Here is a 25,161-nt window from a genome sequence, read left to right on the forward strand (position 1 = left end):
TAGGAGCGTCACCTGTGGAGCAGTGTTTCTCAAAGAGCTGCCATGGACCATCCATACCAGAACCACCTTGGGTGCTGCAGAGTCCCTGATTCAGCATCTCGAGGGGAAGGCCCTAGAATCTGCCATTGAAACAAACTCCCTCGGCGATACTTACAGTAACATTTGAGGATGAGTGACCTGTGTCACAGGGAGCAAGGGGAAGGGAGCAGTGACTCATTCCCCATCTTCTCACTCAGGTGGACTTCTGATTGAGAAGCCTGGAGGTCAGGAAAGGCTTCGTGGGATGTGGCATGGCATAGAGACCGGAAAAAGAGCGAAGCCACATGACTGGTGGACACGGGCCTGGAAGGAGGAGCACCGCCCATAAGCCTTCGCTGGCCCCTCAGCTGGAAGCCCTTCCCCCTCACCTGAAGTCCGTATCATGGACGCGCGCCTCTTTTAAGCACCTACCGCACCCTGGCACACATTAGCTCTGTGTGCACATGGCTCATTTCCACAACAACAATCTGAAGGACAGGCTCCATGACTAAATATTTCTGTTGTCATTCATTCAACCATTCCATTCACTCAAGAAGATCTCCTATATGAAATGAACTGTTTCAGGTGCTCGGTTTGCAAACAAGACTGCCAATGTCTCCTTTCATTTGCTTTTCCAACATGCCCATTCATCTTGCAAACACAGGAACACTAGTGTAATGAATGACCCAAAGCCGCGCCGACTTTGAGTGAACAGTAGTTGGTGGCTGTGAGGTCCTCAGGTCTCCTCCGGAGGCAGGGCTCTGAGCAGCTGGCCCCATCTTAGCACTCAGAGCAGCACTGACCAGTGACAACCCCCTTGGATGAGGGCGTAGCCACGCACCACCCCCAGGGACATCGGCATATTGTTGTCTCCAGTTAGGAGGAGAGCCATTGCTCAGCACTGCACCTTCTCCTAACAAAATGACAAACCGTGATTTCATGGTACCTGACGTACCAACTCTTCAGAATCCAGCTTTCTAGAAATTTTCGTTGTGAAAAGAAATAAAGCTCTCAGAGCTTTCCCCAGAAGTTCTGATGACTTTGAGCTTGTTTGTTCCTTTCCTCCATTCTGTTCTTGAGGATAAGAACATACAAGGACTGACCGCTTACATGGGCCAGGCTCGATTCTGAGGCATCACCGGGGTTAGCTGTTCATGGCACGACAGACAATGGCCATGAAGAAAGTGCTTACCTCACTCTGCTCGTTGGCACCTATGCTCTGCTTCTGATTTCTCTTCAGTATTATATTTCCTTTGTCAATTACAAAATCATTCCCTTGTTGCTGGAAATACACATCACATGTAGGCAGAGCTGTTGCTAATATCTTAAAAAGAAAAGAAATGACAGCTTAAGTAACAAAACAAAAGTTCCAATTACACCATAGTTCAAGAGTTTCAGATCATAACATTATTTAATATGTAATCATGATACTCATTTAATAGCCTCAGGAAGAAGTCATGGAGAGAGTCTAAAATTTTTTGTTTTTCTTTGAAAACAGGAAATTTTTCGAGGTGCTAAGACCACGTGTTGGGTTTTCTTTTGAAAGGATGCCATACTAGTGGAATTCTAAACTGAAAAAAACATTTATTCTTATTACTGGTTTCATGGTGTTTAAAAAAAAAATTACAAATGCTATGTTTTAACATGAAATCTCAAGAAGAAAGTTGTAGAAAGTCAACAACAGGCACGGTACAAATATTGAAAGATTTACTAGACAGTGTAACTTTTGACAAGCTCCAGATCAATTCCTGCTAGTTCTCACAGGTTGTAGGACATGGCCTGCCAGTTCTCACGAGAGAACATACCGTACCAGGACAGCCAATTCCCCCAGCTAGACTAAAGCAGAAGAATCGCACCCGGGCACCTCCACTTTCCCTAACATCCTGGGCTGTGTGGGCTTCTCTTTTATATCCTCTCCTTCGTCATTCAGCTGCCGACCCAATCAGCATCTCCAATCGCTCATTTCCAGATTTTCACTGTACCCTAGAGACTGGTGTTTGCTTGGTTAATGTTTCATTGTCGGTTTTACAAACAGAATTTTTAATTTCACAGGTGCCTTTGTTGCTTCTCGTCATTAGAAAGCAGCCCTGTGGTCAACTGTGGCCACGTTAGGACCCTCTTATTCCAGTGCCTTCTCTTCAGAGTCTCACCACACTCTCTGACCAGCTTCTCCACCCGTCAGAGAAGAGGCCTCCTTGGACAGGCCACACTGGGATTATGTGTATTGGTTCTCTTCTTTTTTTCTTTGACTCACCAACTATTTTCATCTTGTAACACAAAATTATAAACTGTATAACGAATTTTATACAGAAAACACATTATGGAATGAACTATACACTATACTATATTAAATTCTATTCTATGTTAAATTCAATCAATATTAACTTTTGTGACCACAGGTAGTTTCTACAAGACAACAAATCAGTGCTTCCCAAACTGCATACAAATCATTTGGGGGTCTTGTTAACATGCGGACCTGATTCAGTGGGTCTGGGGTGGGGCCTGAGATTCTCCAGGTCTAACGAACTCCCAGGTGACGCCAACACTGGTGCTGTACAGACCACATCCTTGAGTAGTAAGGATGTTACATAGACGGAATGTTTGTGCCCCGCCCCCATTCATATATTGAAACTTAATCCCCAATGTGATGGTACTTGAAGGTGGGGCCTTTCGGAGGTGATTAGGACATGAGGTTGCAGCCCTCATGAATGGGATTCGTGACCTTATAAAAGGGACCCCAGAGAGCTCCTTTGCCCCTTCTGCTTGTGAGGATTCAGCAGGAAGGGGGTTCTCACCAGACACTGAATCTGCCAGTGCCTGAACCTTGAACTTCCCAGCTTCCAGAACAGTGAGGAATAAATATCTGCTGTTTATAAGGCACCTAGTCAATGGTATTTTTGTTTTACAGCCCAAACAAAGACAAATACATATATACAAACATACCTCATTTTATTACACTTGGCTTTATTGCACTTCTCATATGTTGCTTTTTTTTTTCTTTTTTACAAATTGAAGGCAAGACCAGTGAAAAATTCATGACTCGCTTTATTACGGCAGTCTGGAACCAAGCCTGCAATAACTCAAAGGTATGCCTGTATACAACCTTTTGAAGACCCACCAAGAAAGTTAATTGTCATTCTTTTTAGTTCTCCATTTTGAGTATCACAACAATTGTTCATAAGATGTGATCTTTGATTCACGTTTGATTTCAGATCTCTGTCTCCATCTGCCTTCTCTCTGCTGCCTCTGAACTTGGTCCTTCTTTATTCCTGTCTGGACTATTACAGACTCTGTCATAGGCTTCACTTCGGCTAGCCTGCACTTATAAAACACTGAGCACGTTATTCCCTTGCTCAGAAAACCTCAGCGAGTTCTCATCACCCAGAGAATAAAATTTAGCCACTTTAATAGGAGAATCTAATGTTCTTTTCCAATACTTCTTCCCTATACAAACTTCCTGTTCTACCTGTGAATACAACTGCATTGTTTCTCCTCTGAGCTGTTATAACTTTTCCTTCCTAGACTGTCTTCTCACCTCGTTTACCAATTGAAACCCTATTGTTTTCAATTATTCTACCTGTGCGTTAAACCTGTACATAAAAGATCACTCATGGCTCCTGAATCCTAATGCACTTATTGACTCTCCTTTTCATACAGCACTGCCCCCATCCTGAGTTATCTGTCTATGTGTTATGTAAATGTTGTAGCTATAGTTAAAAACGGAGCGGGCAGGGCAGAGATGCTAATCCCTTTCTATGCCACCCTTAGCCTGAAGTTCGGCATTATGCTCATGAATGGGCAACATATTGATGAGTTAAGAGCAAGTTTTGAAACCAGACACACCTGGATTTCAATCTAGGCTCCACTGTCCACCAACTGTGTGACTTTGGGCAAGTTACTTAACCTCTCTGTTTTCCCTCACCTGGAAATTACAGATGATTAATACTTAGGTTGTTTGAAAAGCTGAATGAAATAAAGTATATAAAGTGCAAAGCACAGAGTGTTAAATCGATGGAAGTTTTGTTAGTATCAGCTGCAGCAACAGCATAGTAAGTGCACAATAAGTATTTGTTAAATGAATACACAAATAATTAAATGGTGTCTAACTTAAATTCTTTCTACTACACCTAAAGATCATTTTCTTAGAGGAGAGGAAAATTATTCATGTTATTACCCTTTAAACACTTAATATAAATCCCACCTTGAATTCCCTTTCCTTTGTTATAGGTATTATTTTCCAATCCTTTAAGCAATTTTTCTTGCCTTTTAAACCCATTCTGTATCCTCAATATTTTTCTTTAACCCATGGAGAGATGAGTAAGGATTCACGTCAGACACTCCCTGTACAATCTGGAGCTGTATTAGCACATGTGATATTAACGTACATGATATTATCCTATTTAATCACTTGTCAGCACCCTCCACCTGGTGCATACTGAATAAATGCTAAGGAACAGTCCATCTTTTTTTAGATAATCATGTTTGTTTTGTATCTTCTTATCTGAAAAATGGGAACTATTGTATTTGTAGTTGTATAGGATAACACTCTTGTGTTTCTCCTCTGCTCTCACTATTAACACATTCACAACACTTCTGACACCAGAAATGTCGGTTTATTCACACTGAGTTCACACCAGCTGACTCTCCTACAATTTAATTCAGTTCTGACACCATGTACCTGAAGTTAGCGTCAGGTCCCACAGGCTGAGAGCTCAGTCCCATCAGACTGCCTCGCCCCTTCAGATGCCAATTGGAAGTCCAGGTTGTCACCAGGTTGTCCTTCTGGCTACAAACTGGGGTTCCTGTGACCCCGCTTCTTGGGTTTGACAATTTGCTTGAATAGCTCACAGAACTCAGGGAAATACTTACATTTACTGGTTTGTTATTATTATATAATAAAAGATATGATACAAGATAAACAGTCAGATGAAGAGATACGTAGGGTGAGAACTGGAGCTTCTGTTCCCTTGGAATAGGGGTACACCACCCTCCTGGCACATGGATGTGTTCACCAACATGGAAGCTCTTTGAACCCAGTACTTTGGGGACTTTTATGGAGGCTTCAGCACACAGGCATGATGGGTCATTAACTCAATCTTCAGCCCCCTCCCCTTCCTGGAAGTTGGGGGCTGGGGCTGAAAGTTTCAAGCTTCCAATAAGGGCTTAGTCTCTCTGGTGACCAGTCCCCATGCTGTAGCCACCCAGGCCACCAAGAGTTGCCTTATTAAAACAAAGAACCCTCCTATATTCTCCTGTAACCCAGGAAATGCCAAAGGACTTAGGAGCTCTGGGTCAGGAGCCAGGGTCAAGACTACTGTCTTTCCAAGATTTTTTCTCATCAGCATTATCCAGTAGCCATGCTAAAAACCATGACGAAGAATGCAGACACGGAATTGTTTCACTGGGACTCCACCCACACAGTTGTAAGTCTAAGTAGGGACAGCAAAGGTCTCCTGCTCCCGCCCCAATTCCAGTCTCTAAAAGAGCAAATTCCAAGACTCCTTTGGGGCATTTTTACCCTTTCCATGGTGTCCAGTTAAGGAGGAGACCTCAAGAAATGATTTAGTCACTGGAACCTGCCATGAGCTCCCCTGTTTTCTATGCAAACGCTGCTTTCCAAATCGATTTTCAGGTGCTTGCTTTCCTTGAAGACTTTCACCTACATTTCCTGTCCCTTGGTCATATTCCCTTCCATGGCTGGAGCCACATGCTTGAGAATGTTATGGCAGCCAAATCCGTATTTTCTCTAATCCTCTCACTTGTGTGTGTCTACACCTCTAACAAGACTCGTAGAAAACGGTTTTTAGAAAATATATCCCAGAGGACTGTGACTTTTAGGAAACGAAGAGCTCCAAATAACACTTACAATCACACGCTCCTGTAAACCTCACTGGCTTCAGTGAAAACTGCTAATCTGAGAGCTTCAGGAGGCCAGAGAGCACATTAAGCTATTTTCATGTACCTCATACATGAATTCCTGCACGCATGCATGCATACATGCATGCATGCATTCATTCATTCATACATTAGCAGGGATCTATCAAGTCTCTACTATGTGCCAAGCACTGTGCAAGGCGTAAAATAACAGTGGTGAATGGGAGACATATCCTCCCTTTTCTGTCATGGGTTATAGCGTTGTAGGGATGATACAAGCAGAAGCTCAATAAACACGTTCTATTTAATGAGTACGTTGAAAGAGCAAAAGCAAAGTCCATTTCATCACAGCTTAATCCAATTCACATTCATGTCCCAGGCTCTGTGCTGGAACTGGGATACAAAGATAAACAAAATGCAGACTCCGCCCTCAAGAATTTATATAATCTGCGTTCCATGACGGAAAAAATTCCTTTCCAAGTACCTTACCCATGATCTCCAGGGTGTGCAGTATCACTGACCCTTGATTAAACGGAGTCTGTAGAAGAGTAAATGAAATACAAACCAAAGGCGCCAGTCCTTGGAGTGCTGTGGCTTCCTCGGCCTCATAGAGATAGAAATTCAAAGGAGCAAAGAAGTAGCCGGGGGCTGGCTCAGTGCAGCTGTGGCCAGTGACATGGGGACGGCACTTACACTGCCCATCCTCAGGGGAGCACCTGAGGAAAAACAAATGTATCTGAAAAAACGTACAGGGGCAAGTATAAAATGAAGACACAGGGGTGCTGGGCTCACCACACCCGGAGTTTAGATCCACGCTTTGAATCAATCAATCAATTGTTGTGGGGAGGATGCTGAAAGGCCCTACAAGTCTGGCCTTGAAAAGGAAGTCCAGATCCATGAAACCTAGTAGCCACTTCTTTCCTCAGTGGCTCTCTGATTCTGCTCTAAAAACTGGGAAAAGGAGAGTAGAGGACCTCTCTTTACAGGGTGGCAAAAATTGGCGTGTTAGGCAGTTGAAGTCACACATTTGCAGGCATCTATCCCATCACCTGATGGGAGATCAGGCAGTAGAACTGTCACCTCACCCTTGGGAATACTCGAAGTAAAATAAATCAATTGGGCTGTCGTTACTGTCTCAAGATCATCACTTTTCCATGCCCTTTGCTTGTCACGGAATAAACTCCTTCACCTGTGACTATGAGCATATCAGAATCAAATGTGCTTTTATGTGGGGATGTGAGTGAGAAGTATTGTCATAAAACTGTCACTCATTTACTGACTTACACGTTAGAATAAGCACCTCCAATATCACAGTCACAGGGAGAACATCCGTGAGGATGACTTTCCAGTCCCCAGTATCCAACCTGCAAAGAAAAAGTGCTCAGTTCATTCAGCTATGAGGATATTTACTGCTCTGAAGTGTAATATTAAAAGCACCACAATTCAATTTCTACCTGGCCACACAGCATGAATAATCACACAATAGTCTTTTCTGCCTGTGCACTTGGTAATGACTGTCAAGGACACATGTCTGCCATTCCTGGGACTTGCAGTGAAGGGGATAGGCGAGTTGTCTTCAAGTGGAAATGCCATGGAAACCACACAAGGTCTCTGACAGCACCATTTAGCCTCCAGCTGGGTTAAGACCAGTCAGAGGTTTCTCAACTAGCCTGTTTGCAACCGCTTTTATAAAACCTATAGATCCCCTTACTGCTAAATCTCTTGGGATTTTTACTTACACAATGCTGAAACATTTTGGGGTAAAAAATCAATCAAGCTGATTTTGAGATCTTATGTGAATATCTGTTTAGTAGAATCGCTTGTTTATAAATAAAGTCGTTTGGGCATAATAATCCCTCTCCACGAGAGTCAGCTCTGTTGTTTAAGACCTTTTCATCATTGCAACATCTTGACCTTTATTCAGTATAAACAACTGGTGAGATACAAACAACTATTTCTTAAATCTGATAACATTTACCAAAAATGCTCAGAAAAACACTTACCCCTCAAATCTCAGTTTAATGTGCTCAGATAAAACTAAGGTCTTACTAGGGCATGGAACAATTGTTTTACATGGATTTGTTATAAATATCCATAAATTTTTTTTCCCATCCTGGTAAAATTTTACACCTAATTTTACTTAAAATGATTTATTTTAAACATTAAAAGTGGACATACTTAGCTATAAAATGCAGCAAAGGACTTTTTGTATTTTTCCCCAAACCAAACTTCAGTTTAGGCAAAAACAATGTGAAATGAACCGCTTTCCACAGGATGTGGTTGTGAAAACTTCCTCTGGGCAGAGCATGCTGTCGTGCTGGCCACCTCGGTGCAGGTCCAGGGCACCATCGCAGAGACGTGGATGTGGGGTGCCTGGCAGACGTACGGACTCAGCTACAATTGACAAGCCCCCTCGAGGGTGGCCCCCGCTCAGTTATTTTCCTCCTCTAAACACAATTGAGTTAACTGCACAGTGGCACTTAATCTGCCAACGAAAAGCCGGCCTGAATCTAAGGTTTGTCTGGAATGATCTTCATGGATCCTGCTAAGCAGCTCTGCATGCTTTTTGTGCTCAGCGAGCTTGGCATGGCTCACCGTCCTCCGTGAAACTTCAAAATTACCTGCCCTATCTCACATAGAATGCCTTCTTCTTACTTCCTTCTGGTTTCCTTCCCCACTTCCTCTGCCCCATCCTCATATGTTTTCAGTAAAATTACTTAAAATATTAGCACAAAACTATGTCCTAGTAGGCATATGTTTCTTATTTATCAGCTACATTTCCTCAGACACGTCAAGGTCATTGCTCTTTTATTAGGTTAGGTTTTTGTTTCCTCTCTAAAATGTCATGGGGGCTGCCAAGATTGGAGAACAAAGAAAACAGTTGGGTTTGGATTCCCTAATTGCACGACAGATTTATTATGGAGTAAAAATATTTTATTTGACTAATTTTAGACATACATGGACATATGTTTGCTGGAGTCTGCAAAAAATCCAAGCGTTTATTTCCCACAGGAATCTACAGTACATTTAAACCCAATGTTTTTGTTTTTGTGTTTTTTAATGAGCTCATCCAAAATATTTTTAGGCAAGGAGTGGTAGGGGTGGTAAAGTTCTGTGTGCAAGAGACAGAAGAGGCCCCATCTGCTGGGCGGAAAAAAGGGGGCCGATAAATGCTCTTATACTCTACTGCTTGGCACTTTTAAGAGAACAATGGATAAAACTATTGACACAAGCTGTATTCCCTATGCTGTACTAGTCGTGATGATCACTTTGTAAAGTATATAAATGTCTAATCAGTAATCACAACACTAATTAGGTGTCGTACACCTGCAACTAATATAATATTGTATGTCAACAATAATTGAAAAAAAACCAGCAACATCTATGAAGCACAATAAAATGAAAAACAAAAACAAAAAAATATTGACATGGGTGCTTGGTCAGTTCAGTCCAAGCTGGTAAATGTTGGTGTGCTGGTAAATGTTTAACCACCAGCTCTCTGCAGGAGGGTGGGGGCTGATTTACGGTGTTGGCTGATTTCTGTAGTGTAAATACTTTTACCACAGGAGTACCGAAATACAATAGGACAAGTAAAACAATTAATAAGACCAAGTTTCTTTTAGGTAATGGCCGTAGGAATCTGCATATCTTCAGAATGAGGAAATCGCAGACAAATACATACAGCGCACTCCTCGCAACGTGGTCCGGTGGCCAGGGGCTGGCACAGGCACTGGCCTGTATCCACATCGCAGGTGGAGAGAGGCAGACTCCCAACAGGATGACAGGTGCAGGCTGAAAGCACAGCAGACACAATCATTCATTTCTATTTCCCCACTTTTATAAATGTCCTTAACAGCTCACTGAGCAAAATGCAAGGCCACCAGAACATGGAGGAGCCTATCCGGCCAAGCTTATTGTCCGCCTGGCTGCGTGACTACTGTACTGCACACAGCCTGCACGGGGGATCCAGTGCCAGACACGTCCGGCGCCCTTGCGTAGGTCTACTGGGTGGCAATTAGGAGGAGACAAGAAAGGCAGGAAGTCATGCAAGCTGAGTGGCCGGCACCATCATCCTGAGTGACGCTGGCAGGGTCGCAGACTAGGGGCAAGGGTTTCTGAGTGACACGGTTACTACTGGGGTTTCCTTCTCTGGCAGATGCATCTATCATTTCCCTAGTGCTTCCCTCTCTTCCTTATTGCTTTGTTACTTTCTCTTTTCATTCTCCTCCTCCTCTTTCTCTTCCACCCGTAGGCATTTCTGAGTCCTGCTTATGTGATAAAGGCTAAAATATTATGCTCCCAGAGCAAGATATACATTTCCCCTGCAGGAAAAACCAGTGTTCGTGGAAACAACCCAAATGTCCATCAACTGAAGAATGGATAATGAAGTGTGGTGTATCCATACAATGGAATATTATTCAGCAATGAAAAGGAATGAAGTACTGACAACTGCTACAACATGGATGAATCTTGAAAACACTATGCTAAGTGAAAGAAGCCAGTTGTACAGACCACAAATTCTAGGATTCCAATTTATGAAATGTCCACAATAGGCGAATCTATAGAAACAGCAGGTGGATTCGTGCTACGTCGGGCCGAGGAAATGGGGGATAAGGAGATGGTGGCTAAACAGCATGGAGTTTCTTTTTCTTTTTTTTAATAGTAAAATACATTTAACATAGACTTTACCATCTTCACCATTTTTAGGACTACAGTTCAGTGGTGCTAAGAACACTCACAACCAATCTCCCGAACTCTTTTTTAGTGTAAGCCTAAAACTTTATACCCATTAAACACCATCTCTCCCTTTTCCTCCCTCCACCCAGAACTTGGCAACCTCCGTTCTATGTTCTGTTTGTATGGATTTCACTATTCTAGGTACTTCATTTAAGTGGAATCATACAAAATTTGTCCTTTTCTGTCTGGCTTATTTCATTTAGCATAATGTTTTCAAGGTTCATCCATATTGTAGCATATTCAGAATTTCCTTTCTAAGGCTGAATAATATTCCATTGTATGGACATGACACATTTTGTTTAGGTAATGGCCGTTCATCCATGGATGGACTTGAATTGCTTCCACCTTTTGGCTGTTGTGAGTAATGCTGCTATGACCGTGGGTACACAGACACCTATTCCAGTCCCTGCTTTCAATCTTTTGGGATATAGCCTGAAGTAGAGTACGGGGCTTCTTTTTGGGCATTTTGAAAATGTTCTAAAATTGATTGTACTGATGGTTACATGACTCTGAATATGCTAAAAATCATCGAATTTTACACTTTAAACGGTGAATTGTATGGTACGTGAACTATATCTCACTAAAGCTGTTACAAAATTGAAAAACAAACAAACAAACACTATTTGGCCTATTCCTGGAGGGCATGAGGTTAGTCCATGAACTGGGCGCAGTGTCTGAAGCGTCTGCAAGGTATGATGGGCAGCTGGCTTGACTGTATAGTTCATTAGCCAGAAATTTAATTTTGCCATCAAAATTAAGATCATTTTATTACAGAAGGATTCAGCATGCTGCTCTCTAAACACGCAAAAATACACAGTTCCCTATATGGGCAAAAATATAGGGTATGACGCTGTGACAGAAGGGAAATTATTTATCCAGATTCCCTAAGGATTCTGCAACTCTGAGACCCCAGGCAGCTATAAACTTCTGTGGTCCTAGAGCCAAGGGTCTCTTAATTTGGGTGCATAACTATGAGATTCTTTCTATTTCTCTGCGACCCCTCCCCTGGCTCTTTATTTTTTTTCTTCTCTTTGTCAGAGGATATAGGACCAATGCCTGGAGGGGTGTGAGAAGAAAGGAAGAAAAGTCATTTTTTTAAAAAATGAAAAGAAACCATTACATTAAAATTGCTCAAGAAGTTATCAATCTCTGCAGAGATGCATAATGTAATTTAATGAATTTGCATAGGAGAGTCCTAGTGGAGGCCGTTTTTCTAAAGGTTTTGCAAGTTGGCATTAAATTTCTTGGCATTTTCCATCGCGTTTGCTCCAGCAGAAAAAAAAATGTGAGCGCACCCTGCTGGTCCCTTATGATAAACTCAGTACACCACGGAGAAAAGTTCTTTACCAATTTAAATAAAATTTGCGGGAGGTTTTGTACCACTTTTAAAAATCCAGAAGAACTCATTAGTATTTACATTGATCGAATTTTAGAGGTGGCAGAGACAGCTCCAAGCTTTCAAACGCATCCGGCTGGCGGCCCAGCTGCTGTTGACTTACGTTGACAGCCCATGGGGTCAGAGGCATTCAGTCCGAAGTAGTTGGGCTTGCACTGGTCACATTTGGCTCCTTCCACGTTCTCCTTACACAGGCACTGGCCAGCCACCAACTCCAAGGCAGGATCAGAGTGGCTCACACAAATGCCTCCCGATATGGTCCCATCAGGGTCACATTCACAAGCTGGGGACACAGATGTGCATTATCTTAGTTAATTGCAAATTGTGGGAAATCGGAAATGTAAGCATAGCATCTTACTTATGCTATAACTATTTTGCTTTGTGTAAATCATTAACTATGTTTGAATAATTAGACCAGTGTGCAAGGGCTGCTCAGAAATATCTCCCAGATATCTCCTTCAAAAATGTTGAAAAATTCCATACATTAAAAAAAAAAAGACTTTTTAAGTGATTCTAAAGTAAGAGGACCAGAGGAAGATGGCTATTATGAAAACTGGATGTTAAGAATAGATTGATTATTTGGGGGGTAATGAACATGTTTTGGAGCTAGGTAGAGGTGGTGGTTGTATAACACTATGCAAGTAAATTGTTCTTCCTGGAAGAAGCATCTACAAGAAAGAAAGGGGGAACTGCAAGAAATGTTCATATCCTTGTTTTCTTTTTGGAAATCTGCTGGTGGGGCAAATCCTTGGGTAAAGAGATTCTGGGAACTGAGATAAACTGTTGCCTGTAGCAAAGCAACAACATAAGTTCCAACCACTTTTTGTTTTCAGTAGAAACTTGAACAACTGAAGGAAGGAGTGTCATATGGAAAACGGATGCTCACAGGTGAATGATCCCAGAGGGCAGAAGTTACAAAGGGTAGAGCCTGACTGAGTATAAGGAAGAAGTCTCTAATAGTTACGGTTCCCAGATACAGCAGTGACCCCCTCATCAGTGGAGGTGTCCAGGCAGAGGCTGGAACAGCACTTGCGGCTTTGGTATAGAAGACCAAGTGTGTTAGTAGACATTACAGGACCACCAAGGTCTTTTGTGTCTTTGTGGTGCTGTGTCTCCAAGGATTCCACTTTTAAGGAAAACCATAAAGATTAAAAAATGAATATCCTGATTCTAAGGAACAATTATGTTCGGTTATACATGTTTGCTTTGGACTAATAAAAACAAAACCCTCAAGTGTAAAGCTATGTTTATATAACAACCGTTTAGGTTAGTGAGTTTAGTGGGAAAAAATCCAGTCAAACTAGTTGTTTGGAGTCATTGAAGCAATCACTTGGTTGTCTGACAGAATCTTTTGATTTCAATTGTATGTTATTGGATTGGAAATGGTGATAAAATCTTACTATAGAAAAACAGCACTAAGTTCTGTTTAGTTTGGAAAAACTGCAATTTTCTTCTAATTAAAGCTAGCTGCTTCTAGAAAGGAAGGAACAAACTGGATTAATTTGAGAAGTAGCCAAAAGGAAGAAGCTCAGCTTGATTTGGGAGACACTCCAAAGGGTTAGCACTGAGTTCTAGAGTATAATTTAATTATGCACACAAGTATCCTTTAGGAAAGGGAGTTGAGGGAGTGGATAGTAACTTTACTTTGAAATAATCCTATGTTATGGCCCTTAGGATAGAAGTCCAATAAAATCTCTTGGTGTCACGCAACTTAATTCTAACAAACTTTTATTATCAGTGATTGAGTCTACCAAATCTTTGTTTTGTCTGTTTCACATTTGACTGTGTTTAAACTATAGAAGACTTAAAATTAGTCAACTCTTATGCCTGGAATCTGATTATGTAAATATTTAGGGTCAAACAAGGACAACTTAGAGCACATTTATATGAGCTTGCTCGTCAGTCTTAATACATGTCCTCTGTATACACACAGTTACACACACATAAACACGTATTTAAGTAAACTGGGAGAAGCTGGAGAGTCCCATGTTGGTAGTTTCTACAAGCTTCTCATCTGCCGTTCCTCAAGAAAGTTGCTGTTTACAAAGAATGACTTCTTAATTTCATATCAGTCTACTAGTCTTCTTTCCTTAGTTTCTTTCAAAAGCACCATCAAGTTAATATACTAAGTAGTACTTAAGGAATAAGACTTTGGTTGATGTGTTCAAAACATTTGGTTTAGCTATTTCTAATCTCTCTCCAGAATCCTAGATTATCTCTTTTAAAACATTATATTTTCCTGATTCCACCTAAGAGAGCAATTTCATCTTTGTTTATAAATCAATAGCTTTTAAAACATGAATAAGAGTTGGTGTGTATGTGTGTGTGTGTGATTATGGATTATGGTTAAAAAATGGTAAAGGACACTTAGGACACTGATTTAAAGAAATATATTTTCATATGAATAGGAAAAGATGGCACAATAGGTTAACACTGTTCATGCCACCTACCATGACCACATTAAAATTACAGTTAAATTATAGAACAATCAACCTTGAGAACCATCTGAACACTAGCTGAACGGAACCCATATAACTAAAGGCATAAAAAAGAGGCTACATCAAGACTGGTAGAAGGGGCGGAGATGCTAAACAGGCTGATCCAACACCCACAGGTAGTGATTGAGCATCAGGAGGGACACCTTGGTGGTGGAGGCCCCCCCTAAAGAGGGGGGATCTTGGACCCACATCAGATTCCCCAGCCCAGGGATCCTGTGCTGGGAAGAGGCATCCCCACAACATCTAGCAGCGAAAATCAGAAAGGATTCCATTTATCCTGGTGAGACGAAGGACAGTTGGAAACCCAGATGTCCTCTTAAAGGGCCCGTGCTCACTCGCTCACAGGCACTCACCCTGGGTTCCAGCAGACGGGTGGCAACTCAAGAGGTACCAGAGATATACAGGGAAAGACTGAGCTATGTCGCTGCAGGGAGAGGGCTAGAGGGACAGCAGCCATTATCCCTGTGTGGAGTCTGCCTCACGTGCAGCCTACTTGTGGTCACCATCTTTCCTGTGTTGAGCCCTCCTCCACACAGCCAAATCTGAGATTGCATTGGCCTGGTGAACTCTGAGCACCCCACTGTGGTGACTCCCTGGGCCCTACCCCGTGCAGCATTGCTGGGGGCACTCTAAGTGTCTGGGTAGCCAACCCTACCCCACACACTGTAGGAAACTTTTCCAGCAGCAGATGGCCCACAGCAGCTTGTGGGACATTTTCGGTGGCAGGCAGTTAGCCCTGGCTCATGCTGTAGACATTCTTGGACAGCTCTCAGGGATCTGCAAGCTAAGGCAAGCATGGACTGGTCTCAGTCTTCTCTGGGCATTTTGTGGAGTAGCCACAAGCTCAGCACTGGTGCAAGAACTGAATATGCATTAACCTTGTAAACACTACCCACACTACTCACCCCATCTTGGTGACTACCTGGGACTCTGCCACACCCAAATCATGCAGTACCACCAGGGGCACTGTCAGCACCGGGACAACCAGCTCGGCATTGTGTACCTAAATAGGCTCTTCCAGTGGCTGAGTCTTATGGGAAGCCAGCAGATGGCAACAGGCCTAGGGGTACCCTGGGTCTTTTGCTAAGCTGCCCCAAGTTTGATACTGGTAGTAGCCATCCTCAGTTTACAACATTTCCACTCCCACATGTCTCTAGGTCTAGCATAGGCAGCAACCAACCGCATATAGCTTTGTAGTTCCTACCAGGTAGCCCTAGGCCAGTCACAGACAACAGCTAAATTTGGGCTACATGAGAGCCTCTCCCAAGAGGCACTTGCACAAAGACACCTGGAGGCTGGTTTCAGACCAAAACAGAGCAGCCCCACAAGTGGCACACCCAAAGGTTGATCTCAAAAGGCACAAGAGTCCATTGAGGCAAATCCCCCTCTGAGGGGTCAGCCCCCACACAGCAGCTCGTACGCTGTGGGTGTAGCCAGTCCTCACAACCAATTATCCTGAGAGTCAATCCCACCCACAAATGGTGAAAAGCAACCAACTACATTAGGAGAACACACACAACACACATAAGAGACAGTCTTGGAACATATGGTGCAGGTAATCAGGGAGACAGTGCCACTGGACCACACAGGACACATACTACATAAAGCCACTTGGTGAAGACTGAGAGAATAAGAGGTCTATCTAACACATAGAAATGAACACAGAGAGGCAGACAAAATGAGGAAACAAAGAAACATGCCCCAAATAAATGAACAGGAGAAAACTCCAGAAAAAGAACTAAATGAAATGGAGGCAACCAACCTAGCAGACTAGCAAAAAACACTGGTTATAAGAATATTTAATGAACTTAGTCAGAACTTTAACAAAAAGATAGTAAGCATAAACAAGGACATAGAAACCATAAAAGAGAACCAGTCAGAAATGAAGAATGCAATAACTGAAATGAAGGATACACTAGAAGGAATCAAGAGCAGACTAGATGAAGCAGAGGATCAAATCAGCGATTCATAAGACAAGGTAGCAGAATACACCCAATCGGAACAACAAAAAGAAAAAAGAATTTTAAAAAATGAAGATTGTTTAAGGGACCTCTGAGACAACATTAAGCATAACAACACTCACATCATAGGGGTACCAGAAGGAGAAGAGAGGGAGCAAGGGATTGAGAACCTATTTGAAGAAATAATAACCAAAAAATTCCCTAACCTGGTAAAGGAAATATATATACAAGCCCAGGAAGTGCAGAGAGTCTCAAACAAGATGAACCTAAAGTGGCCCACACCTAGACACATCATAATTAAAGTGGCAAAGGTTAAAGACAAAGAGAGAATTCCAAAAACAGCAAGAGAAACACAACTAATTACCTACAAGGAGCTCCCATAAGGCTATCAGCTGATTCTCAACAGAAACTTTGCAGGCCAGAGGGATTGGCACAAAATAGTCCAAGTGATGAAAAGCCAGAACCTACAACCAAGACTACTCTATCTAGCAAGCCTATCATTTAAAACTGAAGGAGAGATAAAGGGCTTCCCAGACAACAAAAAACGAAAGGAATTCATTATCACCAAGCCAGTATTGCAAGAAACATTAAAAGGACTTCATTAAAAAGAAGAAGAAGGGAGAAAACAACAATAAAAAAGACCAAAATTTGAAAACAAAATGGCAATAACTATGTACCTATCAATAACCACTTTAAACGTAAATAGATTAAATGTTTCAATCAAAAGACATAGGGTAGCTAAACGAAAAAGCAAACAAGACCCATACATAAGCTTTATTCAAGAGACTCACCTCAAATTGAAAGACACACATAGATTGAAAGTAAAGGTGTGGATAAAGATATTTCATGCAAATGGAAATGAAAAAAAAAAGATAAGGTAGCAATACTTATAGCAGACAAAATAGACTTTAAAATGAAGATTATAATAGACAAAGAAGGACATTACATGATGATAAAGGGATCATGCCAACAAGAGAATATAACCCTAGTAAACATCTATGCACTCGACATACGAGCACCTAAATATATAAAGCAAACACTGACTGAAATAAAGGGAGAGATTGACGGTAACACAGTCATAATAGGGCACTTTAACACCCCATTGACACCAATGGAGAGATCTTCCAGACAGAAAATCAACAAGGAAACAGAGACCTTAAATGACACATTAGACCAGCTGGATTTAATTGGTATTTTTAGAGCATTCCACCCCAAAGTAGCAGAATATACATTCTTTTTAAGTACACATGGAACATTTTCCAAGATAGACCACATGTTAGGCTACAAAACAAGTCTCAATAAATTGAAAGAGACTGAAATCACATCAGTTGTACTCTCCAACCATAATGGCATGAAACAGAAATCAATTACAAAAAGGAAAAAAATCCTAAAAAATACATAAACACACAGAGGCTAAATAACATGCTATTAAACAATAATTGGGTTAAACATGAGATCAAGTAAGAAATCAAAAGAGATCTTGAGAAAAATGAAAATGAAAACACAACGACCCCAAATCTATGGAATAGAACGAAAAGAGTCCTGAGTGAGAAATTCATAGCAATACAGGCCTACCTCAAGAAACAAGAAATATCTGAAATAAACAATCTAACTTTATACTTAAAGAATTAGAAAAAAGAAATGCAAACAAAGCCCAAAGGGAGTAGAAGGAAGGAAATAATAAAGATTAGAGTGGAAATAAATATAATAGAGTCTAAAAAAAAATACAAAAGATCAATGAAACCAAGAGCTTGTTTTGAAAAGATAAACAAAATTGACAAATCTTTAACCAGACTTATCAAGAAGAAAGAGAGAGAGAGAGAGAGAGAGAGAGAGAGAGAGAGAGAGAGAGAGAGAAACCAAATTAAAAAAATCAGAAACGAAAGAGAAGTGACAATGAACATCACAGAAACACAAAAAAATTATAAGAAAATACTATGAGCAATTATATGCCAACAAATTAGATAATCTGGAAGAAATGGGTAAATTCCTAGAAGCATACAATCTTTCAAGGCTGAATCAAGAAGAAACAGAAAATCTGAACTGACTGATTACTACTAATGAAATTGAATTAGTAATCCAAAAACTCTCCCAAAACAAAAGTCCTGGACCAGATGGTTTCACAGGTGAATTTTACCAAACATTTAAAGAATTAACACCTATCCTCCTCAAACTAGTCCAAAAAATTCAAGGGGAGGTAAGGCTCCCAAGCTCATTTTACAAGGCCATCACTACCCTGATTCCAAAACCAGACAAAGGTATTAAAAACAGAACAATAAAAACTATAGACTGACATCTCTGAAGAACACAGAAACAATAATCCTCAACAAAATATTAGCAAACTGAATTTAGCGATACATTAAAAAGATCATATACCACAATCAAGTGGGATGTATTCCTGGTATGCAAGTTTGGTTCAATATTTACAAATCATTAATGTAATACACCACATACATAAAATGCGGGGAAAAAGCATATGATCATATCAATAGATGCAGAAAAGGCATTTGACAAAATCCAGCATCGATTTATGATAAAAACTCTTAGCAAAGTGGAAATAGAGGGAACATATCTCAACATAATAAAAATATGACAAACCCACAGCTATATCGTATTCAATGGGGAAAAACTAAAAGTATTTTCCTTAAGATCAGGAACAAGGCAAGGATGTCCACTTTCACCACTTTCACTCAACATAGTAGTGAAAGTCCTAGCCACAACAATGAGACAAGAAAAAGAAATATAAGACATACAAATTGGAAAGGAAAAAGTAAAACTGCCATTATTTGCAGATGACATGATACTACTTATAGAGAACCCCAAAGTTCACACCAAAAACTATCAGAACTGATAAACGAATTCAGTAAAGCAGCAGGATATAAAATTAATATTCAGAAATCAGTTGCATTTTTATACACCGATAACAAACTATCAGAGAATTTAAGAGTACAATCCCACTTACAATTGCATTAAAAAATACCTAGGAATAAATTTAACCAAGGAGATAAAAGCCCTGTACTTGGAAAACTATAAGACATTGAAGAAACAAATTGAAGAAGATACAAATAAATGGAGCATATACCGTGCTTATGGATAGGAAGAATTAACATTGTTAAAATGTCCATGCTACCTGAAACAACCTATAGATTTGATATAATCCCTATCAAAGCGCCAATGGCACTTTTCACAGAACTAGAAAAAATAACCCTAACATATATATGGAACCATAAAAGACCCTGGATAGCCACAGCAATCTTGATAAAGAAGAGCTACCTGGTATCAAACTACTACAAGGCCATAATAACCAAAACAGCTTGATATTGGCATAAAAACAGATATATAGATCAATGGAACAGAATAGAGATCCCAGAAATAAACCCACGCCTATATGGTCACTTAATCTATGACAAGAGGCAAGAATATACAATGAGGTAAAGACAGTCTATTCAATAAATGGTGCTGGACAGGTACATGCAAAAAAATGAAACTGGACCACCTTCTTACATCATACACAAGAATAAATTAAAAATGGATTAAAGACTTAAATGTAAAACCAGAAACCATAAAACTCCTAAAAGAAAACATAGGCAGTAAACTCTCTGACTTTGCCTTTAGTAATATTTTTCTGTTATATCTGCTCGGGCAAAGGAAACAAACAAATAAATAAACAAATGGGACTACATCAACCTAAAAAGTTTTTGCACAGTAAAGGAAACCATCAATAAAATGAAAAGCATTTTCATTTTACTTTCATTTTACTGAATGGGAGAAATATTTGCCGATGATACATCTAATAAGGGCTTAATATCCTAAATTTATAAATAATTCATACAATTCAACACGAAGAAAACAAACAATGCAATTAAAAAATGGGCAGAGGACCTGAATAGACATTTCTTCAAAGAGGACATACAGATGGCCAATAGACATATGAAAAGATGTTTAACATCACTAATCAGAGAAATGCAAATGATATGAGATACCACCTCATATTTGTCAGAATGGCTATCATCAATAAATCAAAAAACAGCAAGTGTTGGTGAGGTAGTGGCAAAAAGGGAACCCTCGTGCACTGTTGATGGGACTGCAAATTGGTACAGCAACTACTGAAAATAGTTTGGAGGTTCTTCAAAAAATTAAAAATAGAACTACCTTGTGACCTAGCAATTCCACATCTGGGTATTTACCTAAAGCAATCCAAAACACTAATTTGAAAAGATATATGCACCCCTATGTTCACTGTAGTGCTATTCATAATAGCCAAGATATGAAAGCGATCAAAACGCCCATCCATAGACAACTGGATAAAGAAGATGTGGTACAGACTTGTATATACAATGGAATATTACTCAGCCATAAAAAAATGAAATCTTACCATTGCAACAACGTGGATGGACCTAAAGGGTATTATGCCAAGTGAAATAAGTCAGACAGAGAAAAATACCATATGATCTCACTTATACATGAAATCTAAAGAACAAAATAAACAAACAAAAAACAGACATGGACTCAGAGATACAGTGAACAAACTGACAGATACTAAATGGAATGGAGTTTGGAGGGTTGGGTGAAAAAGGTGATGGGATTAAGAAGTGCAAATTGATATTTATGACACAGACATGGGGGTGTAAAGTACAATAATTTGAAATAAATATGTATAGTGCCAGGTGGGTACAAGACTTACCGGGGGGATCACTTCTTAAATTATATAAATGTCTAAGCACTATGCTGTACATCTGAAACTAATAAAATAATAGTGAATGTCAAAGAAATATATATTCTTAGAATCCAGTTCTTTGTATCAATTTTAAACAGTCCATGTAGAGTAAAATTTTATGCAATCACATATTTACTGTGTAATCTGAGCAAAAAAGAATTCATGTATGCTTTTTGTACATTGTGATGATTTAAAGTTTGAAATCAAGGATATTGTATGCCTTAAGGTGGCTACTGAATTACTTTTGTATAAGACTTCATTTTATGTATTATGATTATATAAAGTTTGAAGTTGTAGTTTCATAGCAAACCCCTCAATACAATATAACATTATATTGATGATATAGCCTAAGACACAGGATTTCTGGGTATTGGTAAACACAAACGTCCTTGGGTCCTGGGCATCTAAACTTTTTTGCTGGGTATGCCAACAGTGCAAGGCCCTGACTGCTCTATACCCAGGCCACTTCTCAAGGTTGTGTTTGTAGCAAGCTACCTTGAAGGATCAGGTAATGTCTTTCCCTGAAGAACAAGCTGCTTCCATTTGCTATAAAAGCAACGAGTCCTCTGCTCCGTGTTCCTTGTCTGTGACATAAACTCATGTACAGGGTCCACCTGATATCCTTTGACTTGGCCCTTTGGGACTTGGGGACATGGGAACTCACATCAATACAATCATCTTGTTGCTTGCTGTGCCGTGAGTAATAAAGTCCTTTGTGTTTGACCCAGGAGTTTCATGTTCTCCAGCATCCATGAAACAGTAACAGGCTAACTTGTTAGTCTGCAAGTAAAGTAAGATCTCAGACCCAGTAAAACAGCAGTGCTGGGACTAGAGTGAGGCAAGCAAGGTGCTGAGGGCACAGAATTTAAGGAGGTGCTCACTGTCAGGTTAGTGCCAGTGGCAAAAGTCAACCCTGCACTCACATGACTCTGAGAGTGAGTGCTTCCTGAAATTTTGAGACCTAGGTGCTTTGCTTGCCTCTCTAGTCTCATTCCTACAGGGAAATCAAATCAAATTTATAAATGTTTATTTTAATTAGTGAAAATTAAAGTGTGATAAAACCAAGTTGCTGGCCAGGATACAGAGCAACAGGAACTCTCATACACTGTTGGCAAGGGTGTTAACTGGTACACCCACTTAGGGGACAGTTCAGTATTATCTCATGAATTTGAAGAAGTTCATGCTCTGGCCCAGTAATCCCATTGCTAGGTATGACTCTTAGGGACAGTTTTTGTGTATATGCACAAGGCCACATACAGAGGGTGTCAAAAAATGTACACACATCTTAAGAAAGGACAAAACTGTATTAACTGTAATACTCAATATATACCAATAACAAAAGATGAACACAAGTCACATTTGACTCCTGCAATTATAAGAGGTGCTCAAAGTGGTTGCCATCAGCGTCCAGATACTTCTGATTATGGCGAACCACTGCTTAAGCATAGATAACATCTCTTAAAATGTGTATACATTTTTTTGGCACCCCCAGTATATGGCTACTGTAGCATCAGAAGAAAAATGGACAAATAGATTCTTGTCGTATTTATAGGAAGGGATGAATTCCACACAGCTTTTAAGATTAGAGAACTAGACTACCTGATACGGACAAATCTCAAAAATATGTTGGATGAAATACTCAAGGATACATACAGCATAAAATCATTTATCTAAAGTTTGAAAATATGCCAACATATATTGTTTGTAGATAAAAATGTGTGGAAGTATAAAAACAAGCTTGGTGGTAATAACTGCCAAATATATGAGAGTTTATCCCTAGAGAGTAGCGTAGACAAATGGGATAGATGCGCACCTGGGACACCACTAGTACCTGTAGTGTTTTATCCAAGCCCTGAAGATGACAGGGGAAGATATTAATACTGCGTTTTGACAAAGCTGGTGGTGGCTATAAGGGTGTTTCCTATATTATCCTCTATTATTTTGTATATGCTTGAAATATTCCATTTTAAAAAGTTGAGATTAAAGATAAAATGAAAAAAAATTAAGGTTAAAAAAGGAAAAAAGAAACAAGGCAATAGTTAGCTCATCCATCTTAACAGCAAAACTGAATCTGCTACAGCCAATCAAATGTAGCTATTTTCAGTAGTTCGCTACTTCTCGGAGCTGACCGCCTGGACTCCCCGCATCCCCGCATCTTCCGCCCCCTCCTGGTTGAATCCAGAATACTTTCCTGGTTCCCCAGTATGAGCCACTGCGCAAGACTACGAGGACCTGGATTATCTGGCCCAATTTGTTCAGAGGAAGAAACACTCTGATTGTGAAATGGTTTTGCATCCCCCACTCCTCCAAATAGGGCAGTTCAGAGATGCTGCTAAGCCCCGTGGGGACTGCGGCCCAGGTGAGACCGGCTCCACCAGCATTTGCTCACACCAGTGGGAAGGATGCGGTCAGAGGCCGGGGACTCACGAAGGCATGCGTACGGATCCGAGATGGCCTTGCGCGCGTCCCTGTAGAAGAGGGGTCTGCAGCGGTCACAGTGCTGGCCCTCCGTGTTGTGCTGGCAGCCCTCGCACACGCCCCCGCTGACTCCGCCGCTGGCCAGGTACGCGGTCATGTCGAAGTGACAGCGCTCAGAGTGGCTGTTACAGTTACAAGCTGGGAGAGGAGAGGAGCTACTGAGATTCACCGAGGTCCCCGGAAGCCCCGAGCCCCGCGGCCACGCACTAAGCCCGCATCTCCTCCTCCTCTTTCTTCAGCCACTCCGCCTACTTTTTATAGACACACCATGTATACAAACAGTTAAAATACGTGTTTTCAAAGGGCTTTTTCTGCTATGAGCTGATTCTGCTCATACACTTTCTGTGAAGTGTGTTCGCCAAACGTTTCCTATTCAGGCATTCTTAAAAAATCAAACAAACCAAAATAAACCATTTGGGTGATCTAGAAGCCCTGGAGTACCACATTTGTGTTGTTCAGTAGACAATACTTTTACTGACTTATGCCTTGTAAATTTTATTTACTTATTTATTTTAACAATATATTCTATACGCTATCAGATAAGCTGTTAAAACTGCGCCCTACCCACCTCCTCTTCTGTGAACAGGAGAGCGGGAAGGGTGTCTGCAGGTCACCCTGGTCCCACGTGGGGCTCAGCCAGAGCGATGCAGGGAAAGGCAGACTGTGCGCAGTGGACTGTTTGTCTTTGTGACAATGTCTCTGCGGTTTCTCTTACTGGCTCCCCCACACCCCCCAAACAGCATAAACATTTGCTGGGTCTTATATACTGGGACACACGCATGGAGCTGTTCCGTAACAGCTCTTTAGGGACTTCTCATCCTCTCAAATCTTGTTTTTCCCAAATCTGGAAAAAGAAACTGAATAACAAGTTTGTTTGGAAGTTCATCAAAATTCAGAGGCAGCAAACACATTACAAAAATACCTCCACCTTATTAGCCTAAATATATATATATATATATATATATATATATATATATATATGTATATATATATGTGTGTATATATATATATATATATATATTTTTTTTTTTTAATTTTACTGGGAGATATTGGAAACAGTATGTTTCTCGGGGCCCTTCAGCTCTAAGTTGTTGTCCCCCAATCCAGCTGTGGACGGCACAGCTCAGCTCCAAGTCCAGTTGCCGTTTTTAATCTTTAGTTACAGGGGCGCAGCCCACCGTCCCATGTGGGAATTGAACCAGCAACCTTGTTGTTACAGAGCTTGCGCTCTAACCCACTGAGCCACCCAGCCACTCTAGCCTAAATATTTTATAAAAAGTACAATAGCCTGTCAAACTCTAACCTTGACCTCATTTCTCCTGTTATCTGAAAGGCTTCAGGTCACATTAAAAAATGTATAATTATTCAGGAAAATAGTAGGGATCTCTGTACCACATCCAGTACTCCCCCAATTCCTGGAGTGGCACCGTCCCCACTGATGTTCCTATTACCTGGCTCTGCCCCTTCTCTGGAAAGGGGCCA

General features: G+C 40.8%; 1 protein-coding gene across 1 annotated transcript in view; it reads right to left on the reverse strand.

Annotated features, from left to right (window-relative positions):
• The window catches only part of LAMB4 (laminin subunit beta 4), a 125,625-nt gene that overhangs the window by 52,093 nt on the left and 48,371 nt on the right, over positions 1-25,161 (reverse strand). Inside the window, exons 12-17 of the mRNA XM_033088035.1 lie at positions 23,629-23,817; positions 12,129-12,308; positions 9,575-9,684; positions 7,177-7,256; positions 6,458-6,608; positions 1,211-1,342 (exon numbers count right to left, since the gene is read on the reverse strand). Of these exons, the coding sequence (XP_032943926.1) occupies positions 1,211-1,342; positions 6,458-6,608; positions 7,177-7,256; positions 9,575-9,684; positions 12,129-12,308; positions 23,629-23,817 (842 nt within the window). The remainder of the gene's footprint in view (positions 1-1,210; positions 1,343-6,457; positions 6,609-7,176; positions 7,257-9,574; positions 9,685-12,128; positions 12,309-23,628; positions 23,818-25,161) is intronic.

Source organism: Rhinolophus ferrumequinum, chromosome 20 (assembly GCF_004115265.2).
Source record: "Rhinolophus ferrumequinum isolate MPI-CBG mRhiFer1 chromosome 20, mRhiFer1_v1.p, whole genome shotgun sequence".
In the NCBI taxonomy this organism is placed as follows: Eukaryota; Metazoa; Chordata; class Mammalia; order Chiroptera; family Rhinolophidae; genus Rhinolophus; species Rhinolophus ferrumequinum.